Genomic DNA, 21,101 nt, shown 5'->3' on the forward strand with positions numbered 1-21,101 from the left:
AGCGCTCGGCCTTTCCGAACGGTTCCGATCCGCCTGTTCAGTGTTGCTCGACACTGCATATACCTACTCGTATATTACATAGATGACATCTGTGACAGCTTGTTTTTTTTTAAACAGCGTAATCTGTTGGACAAACATACTTTTTTTGAAAAAAAAACAGCTTCATTATGTTTTTTGTGTCAATACGCGCCATTGTTTCTCAATTTGCACAGACAGACAGAGTCACAGCAATGCGTGGCGAGGTACAGCTAGTCCGTAAATACGAATCCCAGCGGATTTTATTATATCTTAAGGGATTAATTGGAGTTATAATAATAATTATACACGAATCAAATAAAACTGTCTGTTACTATTTTTAATTTATTTATGAAATAATTGAGTGGTGTCCTGAAAAATAAAGATATATCGTCCACGAACTTCAACAAAAAAAAGTTGACAATTTACAATAACATATTGTAAACGCAAACCCATTTCGCTGAGAAGTGTAGTCTTGGTTGTGATAAGGTCCGATTTCAAACCAGCATTTTGCATCAACGTAACCCTTATCGAAAAAAGCACAAAGTTGTCAGAAGGTTTTGAAAGCTTGCATTTCAACGTCAGGTAATAATTCTGTTTTGTGTGCTTTCAAAAAAGAAAAAAAAGCTTTTTTTAAAAGATGGTCTGAATAAGTTGGATTGGTATTATTTTGTAAATCTTTTTGGTTGGTTTTCTAAAGACAGGTGGTGATGTTGTATACCAGGTCAACTTATAAATGTAGGTTCTATGCTAGTAGCGAAGAGGCTTCTTAGTGGCATCTAGACCTAAGCCCATTTTTGGCGCTGCCGCAGGCACTGAAGATGGATGCCTTGAGGGATCCAGCGAGGGTTCGGAGCTGCTTCTGCTTGGATTTGCATCCGGGACCAGCGCTCTTGCTCAGGACAGCTTCCAAGTACTGCACAAAAAAAACATAACTTAAGAGTTTTCGCAGAATAAAGATATTATTTTCAAGAGTTACGGGCCAGAGATTGAGATAAAAATAAGGGGATTTGTATAATATCAGTAGTTTATCAGCAGGATAGTTCTCCCCACCGTCATGACAATTTGCAAGTTAATTCTGCAGGCCGAGTTAAAACAGTCTATGTTGTGGGTGACATAGAACTTAATGCTCTCGATGATAATCGAAATTTTTAACCACCCTGCACCCACGAATCAATCTGAAGAAATGTGAAGCAATGTGCACATCCCCTCTGACACGTAGATGGTTCATTCCGAGTTTACACAATTATAGATTCGGCGGGTTATATACCTACACTGTACAGATTCTTAAAGGTTTCCGTATCGTGAAGGCTGAGTTTTTGGGGCTTGACAATACTAAAAACTTATCTCTGAATTTCCTCTTATAAGTAGAGATCTGTCTTCAAAGGAGCCGTCTTACGCGAGCTGGTAACACAAGCTTGCACTGGATAAATCAATGAAATTCTAGTGGGTTGTTTAAATTATTTTTTTGAACTTACGCTGACGAGTTCATCTTCGATGTCTGAGATGATGGTGATGGCTGCATCGGTGGCTGCGCTGGTGGCGGCAGCTCCGACGTTATTGGCGCGTGCGCCGAAAGCGGTGTAAAGTCGTCGGGCGGCGCAGACCACCCCGTTGTTGACATTAGAGAGGTCCCAGCTGTTCTCGAAGTCGTAGATGCGACCCCAGTCTCCGCAGGAGTTTTCTAGTGTTGGCTGGATTGGAAACAAAACTATGATAACCCTTAAGCTTTTCAAAAGAGAAACATTGACTAATAGTAAGAGGATAGAAAGAGCAAAGATAATCCATTACTCTTCCAAGGCATAATTCCAACATCTGGTAATGCCGACGCAGAGGGAGGCCAAAGTCAAAACCTTAACTTTTTTGGGATAAGTCTGAATGATTTTTGCCAGTCGCTAAACAAGTGACGGAATATTATAAGTGTCCCGTGGTCCTGACCCACGGCGTAGTCTTGACTTGATTCGACTTGTCACTTTATTTTCTTTTATTATATCTGCCTTATGTCTTTGCTTTCATGTACCTTTGTCTACTCCTGTATTTTGGATTTGACTGTATTCGTGTTATTATTATATAATTTTGACGATGTCCGTTAATAAATAAATAAATAAACAAAGACGCTGATCAATGAGGAACTATTATGAAAAGATTCCAAAAATAAAAATAAAATAAATTATTGAAAGGATCGATATATTATAAAGACTAGCTTAGATTATTCCCGAAATCCTAATCGAAATGATCACTTTCTGTATTGGACATGATAAATGAAGTGGAGATATTTAGAAATAGTTATCTTAACAAAGCTAATAGACATTTTTAATGACCAATTTAAACACTTAAAAAAAAAATGTATTACCTTTAATCATATTAAGCTGATATTGTGATGAAACCCTTTATTTAATGAGAAGCAACATTGTACCTACCTAATCATTGTCTCACCAGTACAGGTGTGACAATAACAAATCGTTTATGAACATATTTGTATTTACCTTTTACCCATTCTTATTTGTTATTTACTTATGCATATTTAGCTTATTCATTTTGTTACTATTTTTGTTGTTATTATGTATTTAAACATCCATGTATGGAAATTTAAAGTTGTTATTATGTATTTAAACATCCATGTATGTAAATTCTTGGGCACCATGCCTGTTTTATGTACTTAAATAAAAAAATAAAAAATAAATAAAAATAAAAAAAAAATTAAAAAAAAAGCTATGTTGGTATTAATAAATTATAATATTAAAAATAAAAATAGCGAGGACACTCGTATCACCGGACGAACTCATTGTTGATTTTGTTGATATTGCTGGTGATGGTGCGGAATTAAAACATTCCGATTTATTTATTGCACATGGTCTTGCATTTACATCCCGCAAGTATTAGCTTAAATGGACCGATTAATAGTAGATTTAGATAATAATTAGTATTTACCCATGGAGCTGGGATGATACAGCTAAGACCGAGGATTCGGAGATTGTCGACTGCCTGGGCGAGCACGACCGCGTAGCTGTCTACTGCATCTTCGAGTTCTCCCCATGCGAGTGTTCCGTCGTTGAGGGCAACGTTAGCGTTGATGAGCTGGAAGGAACAAAGGGTTTATAATACTAATAATAATAACAGTTTATGCATGGTGAGTACCCACGATTCATGCTACACATGGATTAGCTCTCTCAAAAGCGCTACGAAAGTCTCCAAATCAGGAAGAATTAGGCCCTTACAGTAATAGCGTTTAAAATATAAAAAAAACAACTTCATCGACAGCCCATACCTCTTGGAATGCTATAATTTTTTCGTACCGAACAACTACCGACAAGGGCGACATCACGAATTGCTCTATATTCCACGTGGTAGAAAGGAAGTTATAGCCCAGCATAGCATGACAAGAGGTATGGTGTTGCTATATAAAATCTCTAGGTCTCTCGACATTTTCAACATTGGCTTCGAAGGTTTCAAGAGTAATTTTAGGCAAGGACTCATTATGGCGTGTGTATTGTAATAGGGGTTCCTTGATAACTCCTCAAAATGACAATTCAACCCACCTTTAAAAGGTGATATAAACTCATTAGAAGTGATGAAACAAAAACTATGTTAAATAGTTACATATGTAACCTATTTAACCTGGTTTTTGTTTCATCACTTTTCATAACTTTATAACACTTTTTACAGGTATGTAGAATTGTCATTTTGATGAGTTATCCGGTCACCTGTAATAGGATTATGTAAATCTGTAACTCACATTAACAAAAAAATACTAATAATAATAATAAACTATTTAATATTGACTGAGTTGTGATTATTTAACAAATCCAAAATATGTTTTTTATGCTAAAATTAGTTGTTTATACTAACATTATTTTTTTATACTAACATTAGTTGTTTATACTAACATTAGTGGTTTAAACTAACATTAGTGGTTTATACTAACATTAGCTGTTTATACTAACATTATTTTTTTATACTAACATTAGTGGTTTATACTAACATTAGTTGTTTATACTGACATCCGAAAATGCTTCTTGCACTTATCATGGTTATAGATTATTCAGTAGTCATACATTACTCAAATTGTACTTTCTTAGATACCGTTCTTAAAAATTCTTTAAAAACTTTTTCTCCAAATGTTATTATCTATTAATATTTTACATAGCATTATTAAATAAATAAAATAAAAATAATTAAATGGAGTTATGCGAATCTCTAAATATGTTTTTGCGTTTAGTTCTTCTAAAGTACGCAACGGATTTTGATGGGGTCTTCTCTATCACTTAGAGAATTTCTTCCGGATGGTTTATGTATATAATAAATGCATACAATATTTATAAAAAGTAGTGAAAAGTCGATGTTTTAAAATCAAGTCGTAAAAAAATATTTTCGTTCGTTTACATTGCTATCGCTAGCTAAACCTTATGAGATACATCAAAATAATGTACTACGGAATTGTATATCTTAAAAAGGCCTATAGAAAAATCAAAAATATGGTATATGTCTATCTCTTAAGGATAATTCCCAGCAATGCCAGTTACACGTCAGCTAGTTAATAATAAAAAAAAAATCTCAAAACGGTCAATTTGGCGATGTCGAACTGTTTTATTCAATTATCGACAATCATTTCCAGATTTTCCTCTAAAAGATACAAATTGGTCATGTCAGTAAGACATAACAGTAAGAATTTATTAAAAATTTGGTCAAACTATTCGTTATCCTGTTAAAAAAAGGCACTGCAGGCTTTTAAATAATTAATTGACGGAGTTCCTGACAAAGTATCAGTTAAAAGCGAATGTTTTATGCGGATGGTGGAACACGTGTCCATACAAATATTGATATTGGCATACTGATAGTGTCGCATTCCGTCATGATATTTATTAGGAAAATAACACGTGCTCTCGATATATTCTGAATGACTAAATTTTATCAGGATATTGGCTTTCTACCACTTTTTTTAACAGGATCATTTTTAACCTAATATAATATATAATGTGTTTAGTCTGTCCGCTGGTGGTGGTCTACAGTCTATCGTCTTACTTTTGAGTGTCCGCAGCCAGAAGCTGGTCGTGGCCAGGCGAGTTCTCCGACTCCGGTGAGGGTGGCTCCGAGGCCGTACACTCCTCCGGTGGCAACCACCTCCTTCTTCAACAGCAGTGTGAAGGGCTCGACTTCTCCTTGATCAACGAGGTTCCATGTTTCCTCGAGCAGGGATCTGCAACAGAGCATGGTAATTGAATATTGTTCAAAGGTTACACAAATTATTAGATTCAGATCGGTAAAGATATCTCGTGTTAGTAAAGAAGGCCCTCGACTTCTCTCTGTTCAATTGATGACTGTCACGTCGCAAAATCTGCAAAATAGCATTATTGAGATTGTTGTTCAACACTAGGTTTAGTTTAGTTTAGAGTTTTAGTTTGGATTATGCTTAAGGCGAAGCTTAATGCCAAATCACTATTTTGATTAATCTTTATAACGAATTGGTGTACATTATGAATACCGAAAAAATGATTTAGATAAATTGAAGGTTTTCCTATCGCTTCGCTTGAGTAGAATACAAATAAAAAAAATAAATTACTTAATAAAAAATATAAATACAAACAACTAAAAAAAATATTTTTTCAACAGAAATGTATGAACGCATAAAGGAAACAATTTAAAAAAAAATACAGCATTATAGCTAAGATTATCTGTGACAGTTTCACTTGATTAACTTTTTTGGTTTCTTATAAAATTATTTACAAAATAAATAAAAACAAGTTTTTTGCTTGAAATCGAACGTTTCTAGGCTCCGTTTGTCAAGCGATTTGAATGCCTATTACCTACAATATAAGGTATACCAAGAATATAGACATGTTCGGCTTGTAGCTTCCTCTTAACGTGCTTCCACAATCTTAGAAGAAACTCAATATAAACGAGAAACTGGTAAATATACATAACATTTAGAGACGATTTTGTGTTGTAACTTTTTGATTTAAACTTTCGTTTTCGAAGATGGAATTTTTCAGGTTAAATAAAAATAATTCGGTCGCGAGGGGGTTCAACAAAGTTCACGTCGAAGTGTGGACCTGGCTCCGAATTTTTAAATTTAAAAAAAAAAATGAAAAAAGTTTATTAAAAAAAACTTTTTTTTTTGGTTTTTTTATGCTGTGTAGATTCGCGCTTGTACTACGAGTTCCTAGATATTGTTCATAACTAGCAAAACTTTAAGATTAAAAAAAATGTAAGATATGCTTTCACTCTTTACCACCGATTCAAAGAACGTAGAAAGGTTAAAAGAATTAAATTTTTAATTTGTTCAAGTGGACATTTTTTGAAATCCTTAAAGCGAATTTAAAAGAAAACTAATAATAATAAATATTGTGATGCTGTATTTTACTTACGCTGAAATTTGGCTGGATGCTACGAAGCTTGCGCCCTGAAAACCAAACAAAAAACAACATTAATACATTATTTGCAATAGCTGATTGGTGATTTTCAATACGTAAAACGCTGTGTTAATATTTGTATTAAAAACAGTTAAAACATTATCGAGTGTTCAATTATTTGTGCAATTGCGTTTAGTTAATGGATAAACACGGCCGACAAAACCCACAAAACCACCTGTTGTTTGTGATCATCTTGTTTGTTCAAATGCAGTAATTGTTTATTCTGGCGACACTAAATTCGATCTGTCAAATTAATTGTTTAATCAATTGTGGATTTGCTGATAAATCAATCAGTTTTTTGACAGTATTGATAGTGGACAGTATATAATGTTGACACAATACAGTAAGGTATTTGATGACGTAAATATATGTGGCAAACGATCACGTATTTGACCACATTTTTTTATGTTATTTATATATCTTCAAGTAATATCTACGCATGCAGATTTAAAAAAACAAATGCTAGGTTCTTATGGTCTGTGGTCTTTTGGGACTCCGTCGCGCGTTCCAAAGAAATAGATCATAGATTATAGATCACGGTGGATCCCAGAAAGCTAACATCGATGCTGGAAACCAAATATAGGCATATATTGCATGATGTCATGCATAATTGTAATTAATATATGGCAAAAAATATTTACACAGCTCTTGGCGAGGAATGGCGCTAGCATCCATAGAAAGTTAGGAATTTGAATCGTCATCAAAATGGTATTGGAGGGTTTATATATGTATTTTTTAAATTTAAAAAAATGGAAAACCAGCCAAGACATTCAAGTTACGAAATTGCTTCCGTCATATAATAGAATAGAATGTTGTGTTAATTTTTTCTCTTTAACTGCTAAATTAGTTACAAATTTACGTTTTGAGCAATCTGTCGAGTTTTTCCAATTTTTAAGAAAAATTTTGTAAGAAACATCTTCCATACCCAATCCCTCTAATCAGGCGTCGCGTCAGCTGAACCTCTAAGCTATCGACGTAACATTTAGACCCGCCGTGAATTTCCAATACCTACAAATATTTTTTGATTTTCCGCAGAGTAATGAAAAAAAAAAATTATTGGTAAATTCAAAGTGAATTACATACTACAAAAACTGATTTAAATTTAAATTATCGGTAGAGTATATCCTCGGAGTGTCACGGGATAATAGACAATATACAATACATACATGCCTCCCTGATCCCAACCCACCAAATGAAAAAAGTAACAACTCGTCCACTGTCATTCGTTTATCAAAAATTCTCAAGCAATTAATTTTTTTTAAATTTCGAAACAAAAGTGAAATTAATTATTTAAATCCTTTTTTTAAAATTACACACTGCCGAACCAACTACAAGGTTATATTAAGCAGCGTTCACACGATTAATATTTATCGTGAGTGCCAATTATTGAATAAAACAATTAGGACAATTTGATTAATGAAGCCCGACTACCGAGTTTATTGGCTAAAATAGTCAATTATTGCCTTTTTAATTGATGTGAACATAATATCAAATCACGCACAGTAAATTAAGTTATGCATACATTACAACGAATTTTTATTCAGTTAGTTTTATGCGTTTTACTATGAAAAATCTTATATTTTTTTTAATGATAATCTAATGTTTTTAAGACATATAATACCCTGCAATAATACCCTACAATAATTTGTACCCTGAATGTACCCTGGTCGGTTCTAAAAATTATTAAAAACTCGTGGTTTTAACTAATTATTGTTTATTTAATTTGTTATGAAAAATCTTGTTAAATAGGTATTACCGAAATACTTTTTACTAAGCCAGATGACAGGACACGAAGAAGTTATTATGGTTATCCCAGTGAAAGGGACCCAGAAACAGATCGATGAAAGGATCAAAGATCTGGAAGAGGATTGGAACAGAGTGGGAAAGACTGAGGACTGGAGGTAAATGATAAGGTAACACGGAGGAGACCAAACCCCACCCCTGGATATAGAATCGTGGTTGGCATATTGCATACAGGCTATATTGCAAAATAATATGAAGTTTTGTATTTCTAGTGCCCTGGTCAAACGAAAAAAAATCCGTATCTGAAATCGAATGACGATGACTATAATTGCAGGTCCTAGCCCAAAAAATAATTTATACAAAACGATTAATTCTTTTGATCATTAATAGAAAAAAAGGAAAATTTCTTTTGTGTTTATATGTATATATGTCAGTGGTTAAGTTCGCATCGCGTTGGGTCCCACCCAGGCGTCGTAAGTTCAATTCCTTGACTGAATAAATCCTCCATCACGACACAAGGAATATTTTCCGCTTAATGTGGTGGTGGTTGAAGATTTTCAAATATTGTCTTTCTTAAAAAAATATGTTTGTCTTTCTTTAAAAAAATGCCACAAAGCCAACAAAATGTTGGTGCCATTTCCTCGTTGATATGAAACTCCAAGGAAAAAGCAACTGAGTGATCTCGAAAGCAATGGACGTTAATTCAGTTGTTTTGAATAATTTTTAAAATTTTGATTTGCATCGTTTTAAACTTGAACACTGAAACAATCATTTCATTTATCATTCTTTATTCCTGTTGAGATAGGTCCCTGAAAGATGAACACGTAGAGTCGCACGGGACAATGAACAATATGAATGAACATTGCCTCATTTGCCTGAATATGAAGTTAAGCACTAATTCTTGCTGACAAAGGTAAGGAATATGGATATAAGATTGCATTGAGTAATTAGTGCGAATATGAACATTCCCTAAATTCTTTGATTATACAATTGAACACCGTTTCCCATGGAAATAGTTAACGATAACCACAACTTAGATAGCATTAAGTAGCTGTGAATATGAACATTGCCTATGAAGTCATATTCCTTGGTTGTTAAGTTGAACACTTACTACACGGCAAAAGTCAACGGATATGAACATGACACCATTGGACTAGATTGCATAAAATGCCTAGTTGTACAATGAATATGAACATTGCTCAAATACCTTGGTTAGGAAGTTGAACACTGACATGACTGAACATGTTCATGAACATACAACTGATTGCATTAAATGCCTAGTCATACAGTGAATATGAACATTGCCCAAATACCTTGATTGGGAAGTTGAACATTGAATCTGGCAAAATTAATTACATAACATGGATATGAACAAACAACTGGACTAGATGGCACTAATCGTACAGTGAATATGAACATTGCCTAAATTCCTTGGTTATGAAGTTCAATACTGACTCTGAAAAAATTAGTTACAGAACATGAACATTAAACATACAACTAAATTGCATTAAATGCCTAGTCGTACAGTGAATATGAACATTGCCCAAATACCTTGGATAGGACATTGAACACTGGACTCCTACGAAAATGTCTAGAGACAATGAACTCACAACTTAACTATGTTGCATCAAGTGGTTGTGACTATGGACATGATGGTGATGATGTTGAACACTGTTCCACTGATGATGGTAATTTTAATGAACATGAACACTGACCTGAATAGCTAGAAGCGCCCCAATCAGAAGTGAGAGCGCCATGTCTGATGATAACGCTGATTGTGACGGCTTATGGGGCGCGGAGGAAAGGCACATCTTTTATCACCTGCTGCCGCCCGTTTCCAGGGCTGCCACAAACACAAAATATTAATAAAAAATAAAAATAAAAACATTTATAATTTAATAATCATTTTTTTACAAAATTAACAAGATTTCTATGTAAATTATAGTTTGAGAGACACACTCTTAAGCATGATAAAAATTAGTGTGATTCTGCAAAATGCATGAAAAAATACTTTTTTCATCGAATTTACCTTTTGCTAATTTAGAATTTTGGGCAACTTAAAAAATGAATGGTGTGAGAAATGCTCTGAATTCAGAATTACCAATTTAAATTCCGCAAAACAAGAGTTTACTAAAAGAAATTTAACGTCAATTACAGTACAATACCGCAGTGGTAGGCAGAGAGGATGTATCACAAACACAGTACTTACATTCATAAATATTCTCGACATCAGTATTTGAATCCGTTGATGACGCTATGTCTTCCACAGGTGTCCTCGACTTTTTCCATTCGCATACATGTTACTTATTATTTCTTTGATATAAGACTATACTAGTAGTTCTGTGAACACTGTGCACAACAGTAGAGCTCGCATCCAAAAACGTGTGGTTCCAAATTTTTACCATTTATAAATCAAAACCAAAATTACCTCTGAAATTATAAGATTTTTAGGTAGGTAAATTATTATAGGCTTATTAATTATAAATCATGTAACATTTTTTTAAAAATAAGGAACTTATAATTTAATTAAAAATAAGGTATATAATAATATTGAAAAAATTCGAATAAGAAAGTCCAAATAAACACGACAATTTCACATTTGAAAAAAGAATCACTGAACCAATAAAACGGCCACCATGTTCAAACGGAAACGTAACGTACATACAAATTTACAAACGGACGAAATGCAAAGCAGGACTTAGGACGCTACGCTAAGTCAAATATTCTTCCTTTGACAGATATAACGCCACCACATGACTCCAAATAACACAATATATTTATCAATTTTATACTAGGTACAATTTCGAAACGTAAGCTTGAATTATTTTTTATATCTAAATGGTTAAATTTACGCTGCCTCAGTTATTTTCAATCAGAAAAAGCAAACATCGTCACGTATTCTTTATCCGTTTCTCTCATGTAGTTTCCCAATGGAGTTTCCTGAACTGTGAAAAGAAAAATCCAAGGAAAATTCTAAAAAAGCAGTAAAAATACAAGATACAATATGTGGTTGATTATAATCAGAATCGCTGTACGTGACTTTCGACTGTCGGTTTTATTTTTATTATATTTTTTCATCTGACCAGGATCAATGGAATGATGGTATCTACATTTGAGAATGTTGCGAAGGTTGAGGAAGTTGATGAAATTACGACTGGCAATTTAGATTAGGTCACCAAATACTAAATAGGTCTGTTTGATGGATTTTTAAATGTTTTTTTAAAATTAGCCATTGAGACCATGGCATCTCCAAGCGGGGTATTTTGTAAAGATTAATGGAGTAGGGAATGAAAATAGACGTGGAAGAGGAACGTTGACAAGTATCTGGCTGTTAATATCTGGTCAGTAAGCACGGTTAAGGCGAAGCTTAATGCTAAATCCCTATTTTGATTAATCTTTATAACGAATTGGTGGACATTATGAATACCAAAAAATATGCTTTAGATAAATTGAAAGTTTTCCTATCGCTTCGCTTAAGTAAAATACAAATAAAATAATAAATTACTCAATAAAAAATATAAATGTAAAATACTATTTTTATTTTCAATAGAAATGTATGAACGCGTAAAGGAAATAACTTTTTAAATACAATACAGTATTATAGCCAAAATTATCTGTGACAGTTTCGGTTGATTAACTTTTTTGCTTTCTTATGAAATTATTTACAAAATAAATAAAAACAAGTTTTTTGCTTGAAATCGAACGATTCTAGACTCCGTTTGTCAAGCGATTTTAATGCCTATTACCTATAATATAAGGTATACCAAGAATATACACATTTTTGGCTTGTAGCTTCCTCTTAAAGCCATTTCAAGCGAAATTTAGATTCTGGATGGTGGTCTTTCACCAGGGTGATACACATTTAGGGCCAGTTATTTCACAGAATTTAAATAATTCATCAAATTTTTAAACAAATATTCTTAAAGGTCTATTTAGTTCTGTTATTATTTCATTGTGGGGCAGTTATTTCAAATGTAAGTTGAATATTATAAATTTGATGAATTGTTCAAATTCGATGAAACAACTGGCCTTATAGTACCTACCACTTTATTCAGGGTACTGAATTTTTGGTGAAGCCGGTTAGCAACAAGTATAAAGAGAATTAATGATTTCATCCCTGATTAAAACGATCGATTTCTGACAGATTTATTGTGGTTTTTGATTGTTTTAGACACGAGGCACCATCTGGTTCGTGCGCCATGTTTGCCGAAACCTTCTGTTCACATATTGGAGTTTGTGAATTTGCACTTTAACTAAGCAAACTGTGGAAGAATTGCTGGAACTGCGTATTGACGGAGACAAGTGTAAACAGATCAGCAAGTAAGTTATAGCCACATTGTTTTGATGAAATAAAGATGCGAAATGGGGGCGTTCAAATTGAAACAGCAAAAACGAACATTTATCGAAAATTTTGTTTAACATCATGGGCCCAGTTGTTCCACAAAAGTTCACTTGCGACAAAGTCATCAAATGGCAACTCAGTTTCATTTTATTTTTTTGACGGGTGTGATGTTTCTGTTAAATGCATAGTCTAAGGACGGGTTGTTTCGGAGAATTTGAACAATTCATCAAATTTCAACGTTCATTTTCAAGTTCTGGGAAAGATTTTTTTAAGTTCTGTTTTTATTTCAGTTTTGTCAAGCAACTAGCCTACAATGATATAGTAACAGAACTTGAATAAGTCTTTCACAGAACCCGAAAATGAACGTTGAAATTTGATGAATTGTTCAAATTCTCCGAAACAACCCGTCCTAAGTCCGTTTCAGCTTTTGAACAAACTTTTATCAGCGGGAAGACGACAACTATAATGTTGTTAAGCTTGTCAGCTTATTACAATTTGATAGAGAGCTGAAAGGCACTTAGAATCATCATTTAACGGAGACTTCTAAATGCCAAAAAACAAAATGGCGCTGAATTTGAAGAAAATGTTACATTTGAATTTCAGCGAAAAAACTGGACCTTAGTTTAATAGGAGGCATCATCTGTTAACGGAAGTAGCAAAAACTCTTAAGCGGTTAAGCTTTGGCATTCAATTGCGAAGTGGAGTTTTAAAATATCCCTCACTGGTTGGTGACTGAGTTTGCATCGCGTTTGGTTCCCACTCAGGCGTCTTATGTTCAATTCCTCGGCTGGCTAAGTCCTTCATAACAACACAAGCAACTTTCCACTTACTGTGGTGGTAGTAGGAGATTTTTAAATATTGTCAGGTTATTCGTAATCCGGTAATGTTTGTCTTTCTTTTTACAAAAAAAAACAAAGCACAAAACACAGGCTAATTCAGTGATCTAAGATCTAAGATAGGTTGCGTAATTAGTCTAGATTGATTACGTTGTATTGGTGCGTAAGTAGACACTTCTGACAGTGATGTCTTCGCCAAGTCATCAATGTGATCAACCAGTTTGAATATTCTAAAAGTTTTTACCTGACTCCTTCCTATTTATTTGTATTCTATTTTAACAAAACTATACATTTTAACATCTTTTGTGGTTTTTATTTTATAAAGTCGAATAACAAGTGCAATAGATGGTCAAAGCAAATGATGTATTAGTTATATTCGTCTCAAAAGAAACATAATTTAGAACTTGAACGTCTTTAAATATTGGTATTTCGGTTGTTTTTCTTCAAACATTGGCATTTCAGTATAAATTGTGTGACGTTTTATGATTTCAGGCCATTTGGCAAATTACAGACCTGAAACACAGCAGCAATATTTATTGATTGTGTTCCTAACCAACATACTTATACAAAGGTAAATTACAAATTTCTTTAAAATTTAACTTTTTTACTATTTTTATTTTAGCGACTATACCTATATAACATTTTATAGAAAATTTAAGTATAGTAATGGTATTTCTCAGTCCTCTCAGGACACTAGGGTTTCCTGTGCTGAGGCGGACTAAAGTTATTTAAATTTATTTTATTTGTCGTTTTTAGAGATTTTTTCATTGACCTCTTTCAGCCAGATTTTTATTTTTGAATTGTGCCCATTAAACTTTTCAATTCATTTTACATCTGGGGGATGGATATTGTGAATTTTTTTTGCAAAATATATGTAGTTTCTTTGTCCGAAAGTGGTATTATAACCTTTATTTGTAATGTTTTTTATTTAATTTTTATTCAATCTAGTATGATTGATACGAGGTTTAGTGGTGGATTCCATATTTTTGATTCGATCTAGTATGATGGATACGTGGTCTAGTAGTAGATTCCGTATTTTTAATTCGATCTAGTTTGATAGATACGCGGTCTAGTAATGGATTTCGAATTTGGATTCGATCTAGTATGATGAATATGTGGTCTAGTTGTGGATTCCGTATTTTGATTCGATCTAGTAAGATGGATACGTGGTCTAGTAGTAGATTTCGTATTTTTAATTTGATCTAGTACGGTGGATACGCGGTCTAGTAGAGAACTCTGTATTTTTGATTCGATCTTGTATGATGGATACGTGGTCTAGTAGTAGATTTCGTATTTTTAATTTGATCTAGTACGGTGGATACGCGGTCTAGTAGAGAACTCTGTATTTTTGATTCGATCTTGTATGATGGATACGCAGTCTAGTAGAGGATTCCGAATTTTTGAAAAGTTTCAATCGTATATTTTTGTCATATATTTGTGGTACATTTAGTAAAAAATTTCGATTGAATGCGTTCTTATGGTTTCTTTCAGTATGGTCTTTACGATTCCATTGAATTTATGAATTGTGTTCAGGTTATGGATGCAGGTCCCCATCCTATAATTTCATCTTCGATTCAAGAGTGACACAATGCGTAGTTTAATTTTTGGACAACTTTTTTATTTATCACATTACTCATATTTTAAATAAATGTATAAGATTTATGAGGTTTTCCGTCACACCTTTGACGTGTTGGCCCCGTCTAAGATTTTCATCAATTACTACGATTTTTCTGAGCAGTGACATTGAACATAGAAAGTTCTATGGTATTCGTGTCAATTAATTTGGTCTAGTCAGTATTAATGCATTCTTTTTACTAACTATCAACGTCCTGATTGGCTTTCACCTGATTTTTTTTTATGTTGTTAGTGCATGACGTAAGATTTTTTTTAAAATCACTTTGCAATTTTTTTTAAATATGTAATACATGAATAGTTATAATATTACATCAAAATTCTTAATCATAATCAAAAAAATTCATCAAAATTCGCTCAGAATCGTTCACTACTCCAGAAAGTGCTCTAATCGTTGAGCTTTTTTCTTTTTCTTTTTTTTTAAAGAAAGACAAACATTACTGGGTTACGAACAACCTGACAATATTTTAAAATCTCCTACTACCACCACAGTAAGTGGAAAATGTCGCTTGTGGACTTGCCAGCCGAGGAACTGAACACCCTACGGCTGGGTGGGACCCAAATGCGATGTCAACTCAGCCATTGACCGGTCAATGGCAGCAATCTTCGTCCAATGTCATGTGTTGTAATAACTAACATTGTCTCAAATTTAGTTAATGATTACTGATTATCAATTATCAATATATACGTTCAAATCATTCTCTTAAAGCATTCAAAAAAAATATTGCGTTTTTATTAATTTAAAAAAAATAATTAGTTGAAAAGAATTGTTAAGAAGAAATAAACGATACTCTTCGATAACTATTTATAAAGTTGTGACAATTAAATAATATTTTCATCTTTCTCACATCATGCTCTTGAAAATGCGTGTCTTGTCAAATCTAGAAAAAAGATGAATCTAATGGTGCATCAATTATGTATTATTGTTTTGAGATTAATTGTCTGTTCTTCTTTATGTTCGCATCATTAAATTACCGCATAAAAAACTTACATCCATAACAACACTATCATGATAAAAAGATGCTAGTCCGGAATGTTCGTATATTGCAGTGGTAAAAAATTAGAATATTTTACATTTAGTGGAAAAAAACACACGTATTAATCATGTCAAGTGCTTTCAACAAACAGATAGAATTTATTGGGCTCACTATTTACACCTGCGCTGTTTAAATGGGTTCCTTATAGGATCATCCACATCTATCACAAGCTACCGTGATTTTTATAACTTAGAGCCGGTATTTCAGTTTTTTTTAAGCTCGCTAAGACATTTACCTTCAATAAGTTGGTCTCGTAAGCCGACTGATAACATTATTGTTTTTTTTTTTTTTTTTTTTTTAAATTATATATTTAATTTTATTATTTTAAGAGGAAGCTACAAGCCAAAAATGTGTATATTCTTGGTATACCTTATATTGTGGGTAATAGGCATTAAAATTGCTTGACAAACGGAGTCTAGAAACGTTCGATTTCAAGCACAAAACTGGTTTTTATTTATTTTGTAAATAATTTTATAAGGACGGGTTGTTTCGGAGAATCTGAACAATTCATCAAATTTCAACGTTCATTTTCAAGTTCTGTGAAAGATTTTTTCAAGTTCTGATTTTATATCAGTTTTGTCAAGCAACTAGCCTACAATGATATAAAAACAGAACTTGAATAAGTCTTTCACAGAACCCGAAAAAGAACGTTGAAATTTGATGAATTGTTCAAATTCTCCGAAACAACCCGTCCTAAGAGAGCAAAAAAGTTAATCAAGTGAAACATTCACAGATAATCTTAGCTATAATACAGAATTTTTAAAGTTGTTTCCTTTATGCTTTCATACATTTCTATTGAAAAAAATATTAAATTTTTTTTGAGTAATTTATTTTTTTATTTGTATTTTACTCAAGGAAAACGATAGGAAAACCTTCAATTTATCTGAAGAATATTTTTTGGTATTCATAATGTACACCAATTCGTTATAAAGATTTATCAAAATAGTGATTTGGCATTAAGCTTCGCCTTAATACGTTTATATCATTCAAGGTAACATTCGATATATAAGAAGTAAAATAAACAACAACAAAAACACTAAAAACAGTAAAATAAAAAAAAAAACAGGAATAGTAATTATTAAGCAAATTTACAATTTAATAATATTATTCAAAAAAAATTAGTAAACTTATTTCAACTAACCAGTTAGTAGAGAAATATTTATACATAATAATTGTAAAATAATATGTTTGATCAAGGTCATTTGATCATGCCGGGGTCACCAATTGTAGAATTTAATCTTATTTTTATTTTTACAACGGTGCCCGCAAACAAACTCCGAATGCGATCAAACATATTAATATAGGTATATTTGTGCATTGCAGTTACATTTAGTGTTACTTTTAAGGCAAAGCATAATGCCAAATCACTATTTTGATTAATCTTTATGACGAATTGGCGTACATTGTGAATATCAAAAAATATGCTTTAGATAAATTGAAGGTTTTCCTATCGCTTCGCTTGAGTGGAATACAAATAAAAAATAAATTATTCAATAAAAAATATAAATGCAAACTACTAAAAAAAATATTTTTTCTATAGAAATGTATGAACGCATAAAGGAAACAACTTTTAAAAAATACAGCATTATAGCTAAGATTATCTGTGACAGTTTCATCTTGATTTACTTTTTTGCTCTCTTATAAAATTATTTAGAAAATAAATAAAAACCAGTTTTTTGCTTGAAATCGAACGTTTCTAGACTCCGTTTATCAAGCGATTTTAATGCACTATTCCTAAGGTATAAGGTATACCAAGAATACACACATTTTTGACTTGTAGCTTCTTCTCAAAATAAGATTATAATATAATATATCATCGCATGACATAATAATTATGGAACCATTCCTCATTATTCACTATTGTTTATTGAAAGAATGAATGGTTAATGCCAAGTTTCGATGCTTACATTAAAAATACTATTCCAACTAAAATTAATTTTGAGGGTGACAATAAACTCACTACTGACTATTATCACAGACACCTCATACCTAGACTTATGACAGGTCTTATACAAGCCTAGTATAAATTAGTTCAATTATTGTTACACTGGGATATATTTCTTTTGAATTATGCATTGTCATACTGCACTTATATTAATAACTGCATCACTTGCAATAGTGTTTTGTGTAGATACGCATTAATTGTTCTGTAATTTATTGCTACTATTATCCTGTGTACCACTGTACGCTTGTAATTCGGTTATCACCGTATAGTAAAAGTCATTTTATGGCATTTGAATAAATAAATAATTCTATAAAACAAAAATCTGAAAAATAATCATAAATCCTACAATATATTTGACAGTCAGCAAATAAGCGAAAAAATGTAGGAAATTGCAAAAGAAATATATTTGAAAATCATCGAAAATCATCGAAAATCATCTATTCCTATTAACTCCCACCTATGTATTGTAAGTTACTCTCATCCTACAATGAGTCATATAACTCATCGAGATTACTCTAGCTAGAAAAAAAAAATATATATACGATCTCCAATGTTCTAGGTCTTACGCATGGCGTTGATAACAGTTAGAATTAAATATCAGCCCCTAATCGAATGCCCAACAAAAATCATGGTTGGATAAACCATCTTAGATATATTTTTATTTTACCACTATAACTTGTGATTATGTAAAAACCTTTTGTGATTAATGTTCTTAAGTTATTTTTCAAGTAATCGCATCGAATTCAATGTTCTAATACTAATAAAAACCAAAACATTGAAATCATATGAGTTCATTCCGATTGAAATTCCCGCAGCGTAGAGGGAGTTACACAACAATTTATAGTATCCATTAATCACAGAACGGTGCGCGGCGCTCTATGAAATTGACCAAAAAATATTATCATCATATTGAAAACTAGATAAGAGTGTAATAGCTCAGATACTTCTCCACAACCTACTTGACTATTCTTTCCGCAACACAAAACTTAAAAATAATAAGTGTGTAATAAAGTAACTCATTTCCTCCACTAAATTTCAAATATCCTTTTCTTCTTCTCTCTAAAACTTTTGACATCTGGTTTCGGACATAGGCTTTCATTAAACATATTCAGCTCTGGAAGTATTTTGGTGGCGCTCACGCTTCCGAATCCAGGAGTTGTATTTATAAAGTTATCTAAATCACACGTGGGCAAACTTAGTTTCTTTTTCCTAATCAAGGATGCCATCCAATTGGATTTCCACTTGGTGTCTCTGGCTTTTTCCTAACACTGTGGAATTCGTTTGTGGCAATTGTAACGGTATCATTGTAGGATATTACTGTTTCTAAGACTATCTGAGTTTATTATATTTTGGTGTCTATTTTTTTGTTATCTTGAAAGTATGTGGGTATTCACCAAATACATCCTTTTGGAACATTTTCTTGTTTAATGGTCATTGGTAATTGGTTTAGTGTAGTAATTACGATTATGTTGTTACCCTATCTTTATTTGATATTTTGAAAACGTTATGATTGTATTTCCCCATTTAAGATATTATTGGTTTTCCAGATCATATTGGATGAAAAAAAGTGAACATGGAGAGGATCTACGTAATGCCGAGACGCAACAGCAAGACTTCAGCCCGAAGGAACCCTGGAACTTGCGCAAAGATGTTTGGACTCATAGCCACCCTATTTCATCTCATTGCTAGCCTATTCGACCACAGACCTTACAAGGACGTTTTCATTGTGTAAACTGTTCCTCGTTTAATCTGTGGAAAGAACACGAGAAGGCTATCGACAGGATGGAACGAACTTCAAGGAATTTGGTCCATGAATTTTTGCAATGAAGAACAATAACAAAATGGAGGGGAAATAAATTATTTTCACTGGAGTTGTATATTAAAGAATTATGGTAGAACTATCGAAAAGTTGGATTTGTGAAATGAAGAACAATGAGAAAACTACCGACAAAATGCAACGAACAATTGAAATGAACATCAAAGGACTTTGGTCTTTGGATTTGTGTAATGCAGAAGAATGAGATATCTTTCAAAAACAAGGTCAAATTCATGAATTATGAAATTTGAATATGTGTAGTAAACCACATTATTGACTTGAAAACATTAAAATTTGGATTTCTGTAGTACGATTTGAAACAAGATTTGACATAAGATTTGACACAAGATTTGACCGTAATAATCGCCGTCGCCACGGCGTCTGTCCCGACAATGGACACTTCAAGCCTGTCCGAAACGTTGGCTCAATAAAGTTTATTATCCGGAAAGATAAACAAGATATTATGACATTTTGATCTCACATTCTCTGATTAATTCTCAAATTCTCCCCTGATTTAGATTTTCAATGGTTTGAATGGGTAAACGAAAAAAAATACACTGTGGTTATAAATGCTGAAATTCTGGCCACCAGATTTAGATTCCAGTAATTCCAACACGAATTTAAAACCATAAATTACAGCAAGGGAAAACGTGAAAGATTAGATTTTCGGTCTTGAATATGGATGGTTTTGCCGAGAAAACCAATAACCATTAAAACATGCTAAATGAATCGCATTAAGATGTGGGAATTAATAACACACTAGTTTAATTAACTGTTTTTAATGTATGTATGATAATTTAAAATCATACAATGTATGTGAATAAAATAAAAATATGATGTTTTTTAAATAACAATGTAATGGTTTGAATTATATTATAACAGAATTCAATTGATGTTATTATTATTTTATTTTTATTATAAAATAAATAAATAAACAATACCTGAATAATAAAATCATCTTTTTCTTTTATAAAACTAGAAATTACTAACTACGTTCAAAAGAGGTTTAATTATTTGTTCTAACTGCTGCAGAGTGTCCTCAACTATTAGGACTATGCCATCCCCAATTGGGGTATATTGTGAGACTGAAGAGAGTGGAGAAGGGAAAGAGAAGGTGAATAGGAAAGTTGGGAAGTACCTGGCTAATCAGATGTAGTCACATATTATAGTTACATTCATTTCAATTGAAATTTGATTCTGAAAAGCCTGAAAGCTCTGAAATAAAAAATATGGATTAAACGTTTTTGATTTTTATTTTTTGGAATAACCCAATGAGTAAAACCTCAAATTGTAATATTAAATTATTGAAGACAATACCGACAAGG

General features: G+C 32.5%; 1 protein-coding gene and 1 long non-coding RNA gene across 2 annotated transcripts; one reads left to right on the forward strand and one right to left on the reverse strand.

Moving 5' to 3' along the window:
* Nucleotides 1-334: 334 nt before the first annotated feature.
* LOC149413591 (fibroin light chain-like) lies at nucleotides 335-10,008 on the reverse strand. Its single transcript, XM_089644666.1, has 6 exons — nucleotides 9,884-10,008; nucleotides 6,381-6,415; nucleotides 5,038-5,212; nucleotides 2,947-3,093; nucleotides 1,494-1,709; nucleotides 335-931 (listed from the first exon to the last, which is right to left on the reverse strand). The coding sequence occupies exons 1-6, from the start codon at nucleotides 9,977-9,979 to the stop codon at nucleotides 785-787; spliced, it is 816 nt and encodes a 271-aa protein (XP_089500792.1). The 5' UTR covers nucleotides 9,980-10,008; the 3' UTR covers nucleotides 335-784.
* Nucleotides 10,009-12,473: 2,465 nt separating this feature from the next.
* LOC149413592 (uncharacterized) lies at nucleotides 12,474-20,730 on the forward strand. Its single transcript, XR_016304191.1, has 3 exons — nucleotides 12,474-12,488; nucleotides 13,839-13,917; nucleotides 19,508-20,730. It is a non-coding gene; the product is annotated as an uncharacterized LOC149413592 (long non-coding RNA).
* The last annotated feature ends 371 nt before the right edge of the window (nucleotides 20,731-21,101 follow it).

The sequence above is a fragment of the Hesperophylax consimilis genome, chromosome 21 (assembly GCF_061612785.1).
Source record: "Hesperophylax consimilis isolate HC1 chromosome 21, BYU_Hcon_1.0, whole genome shotgun sequence".
Classification (NCBI taxonomy): Eukaryota; Metazoa; Arthropoda; class Insecta; order Trichoptera; family Limnephilidae; genus Hesperophylax; species Hesperophylax consimilis.

Bases quoted from the DNA above. Each gene is read 5' to 3' on its own strand.
- LOC149413591 (XM_089644666.1), bottom strand. From the start codon at position 9,979: ATGTGCCTTTCCTCCGCGCCCCATAAGCCGTCACAATCAGCGTTATCA. The intron at 5,213-6,380 runs GTAAGTAAAATA...GCTCTGTTGCAG, and splicing joins GCATCCAGCCAAATTTCAGC to ATCCCTGCTCGAGGAAACAT. The intron at 932-1,493 runs GTAAGTTCAAAA...TTTTTTGTGCAG, and splicing joins TCGAAGATGAACTCGTCAGC to TACTTGGAAGCTGTCCTGAG.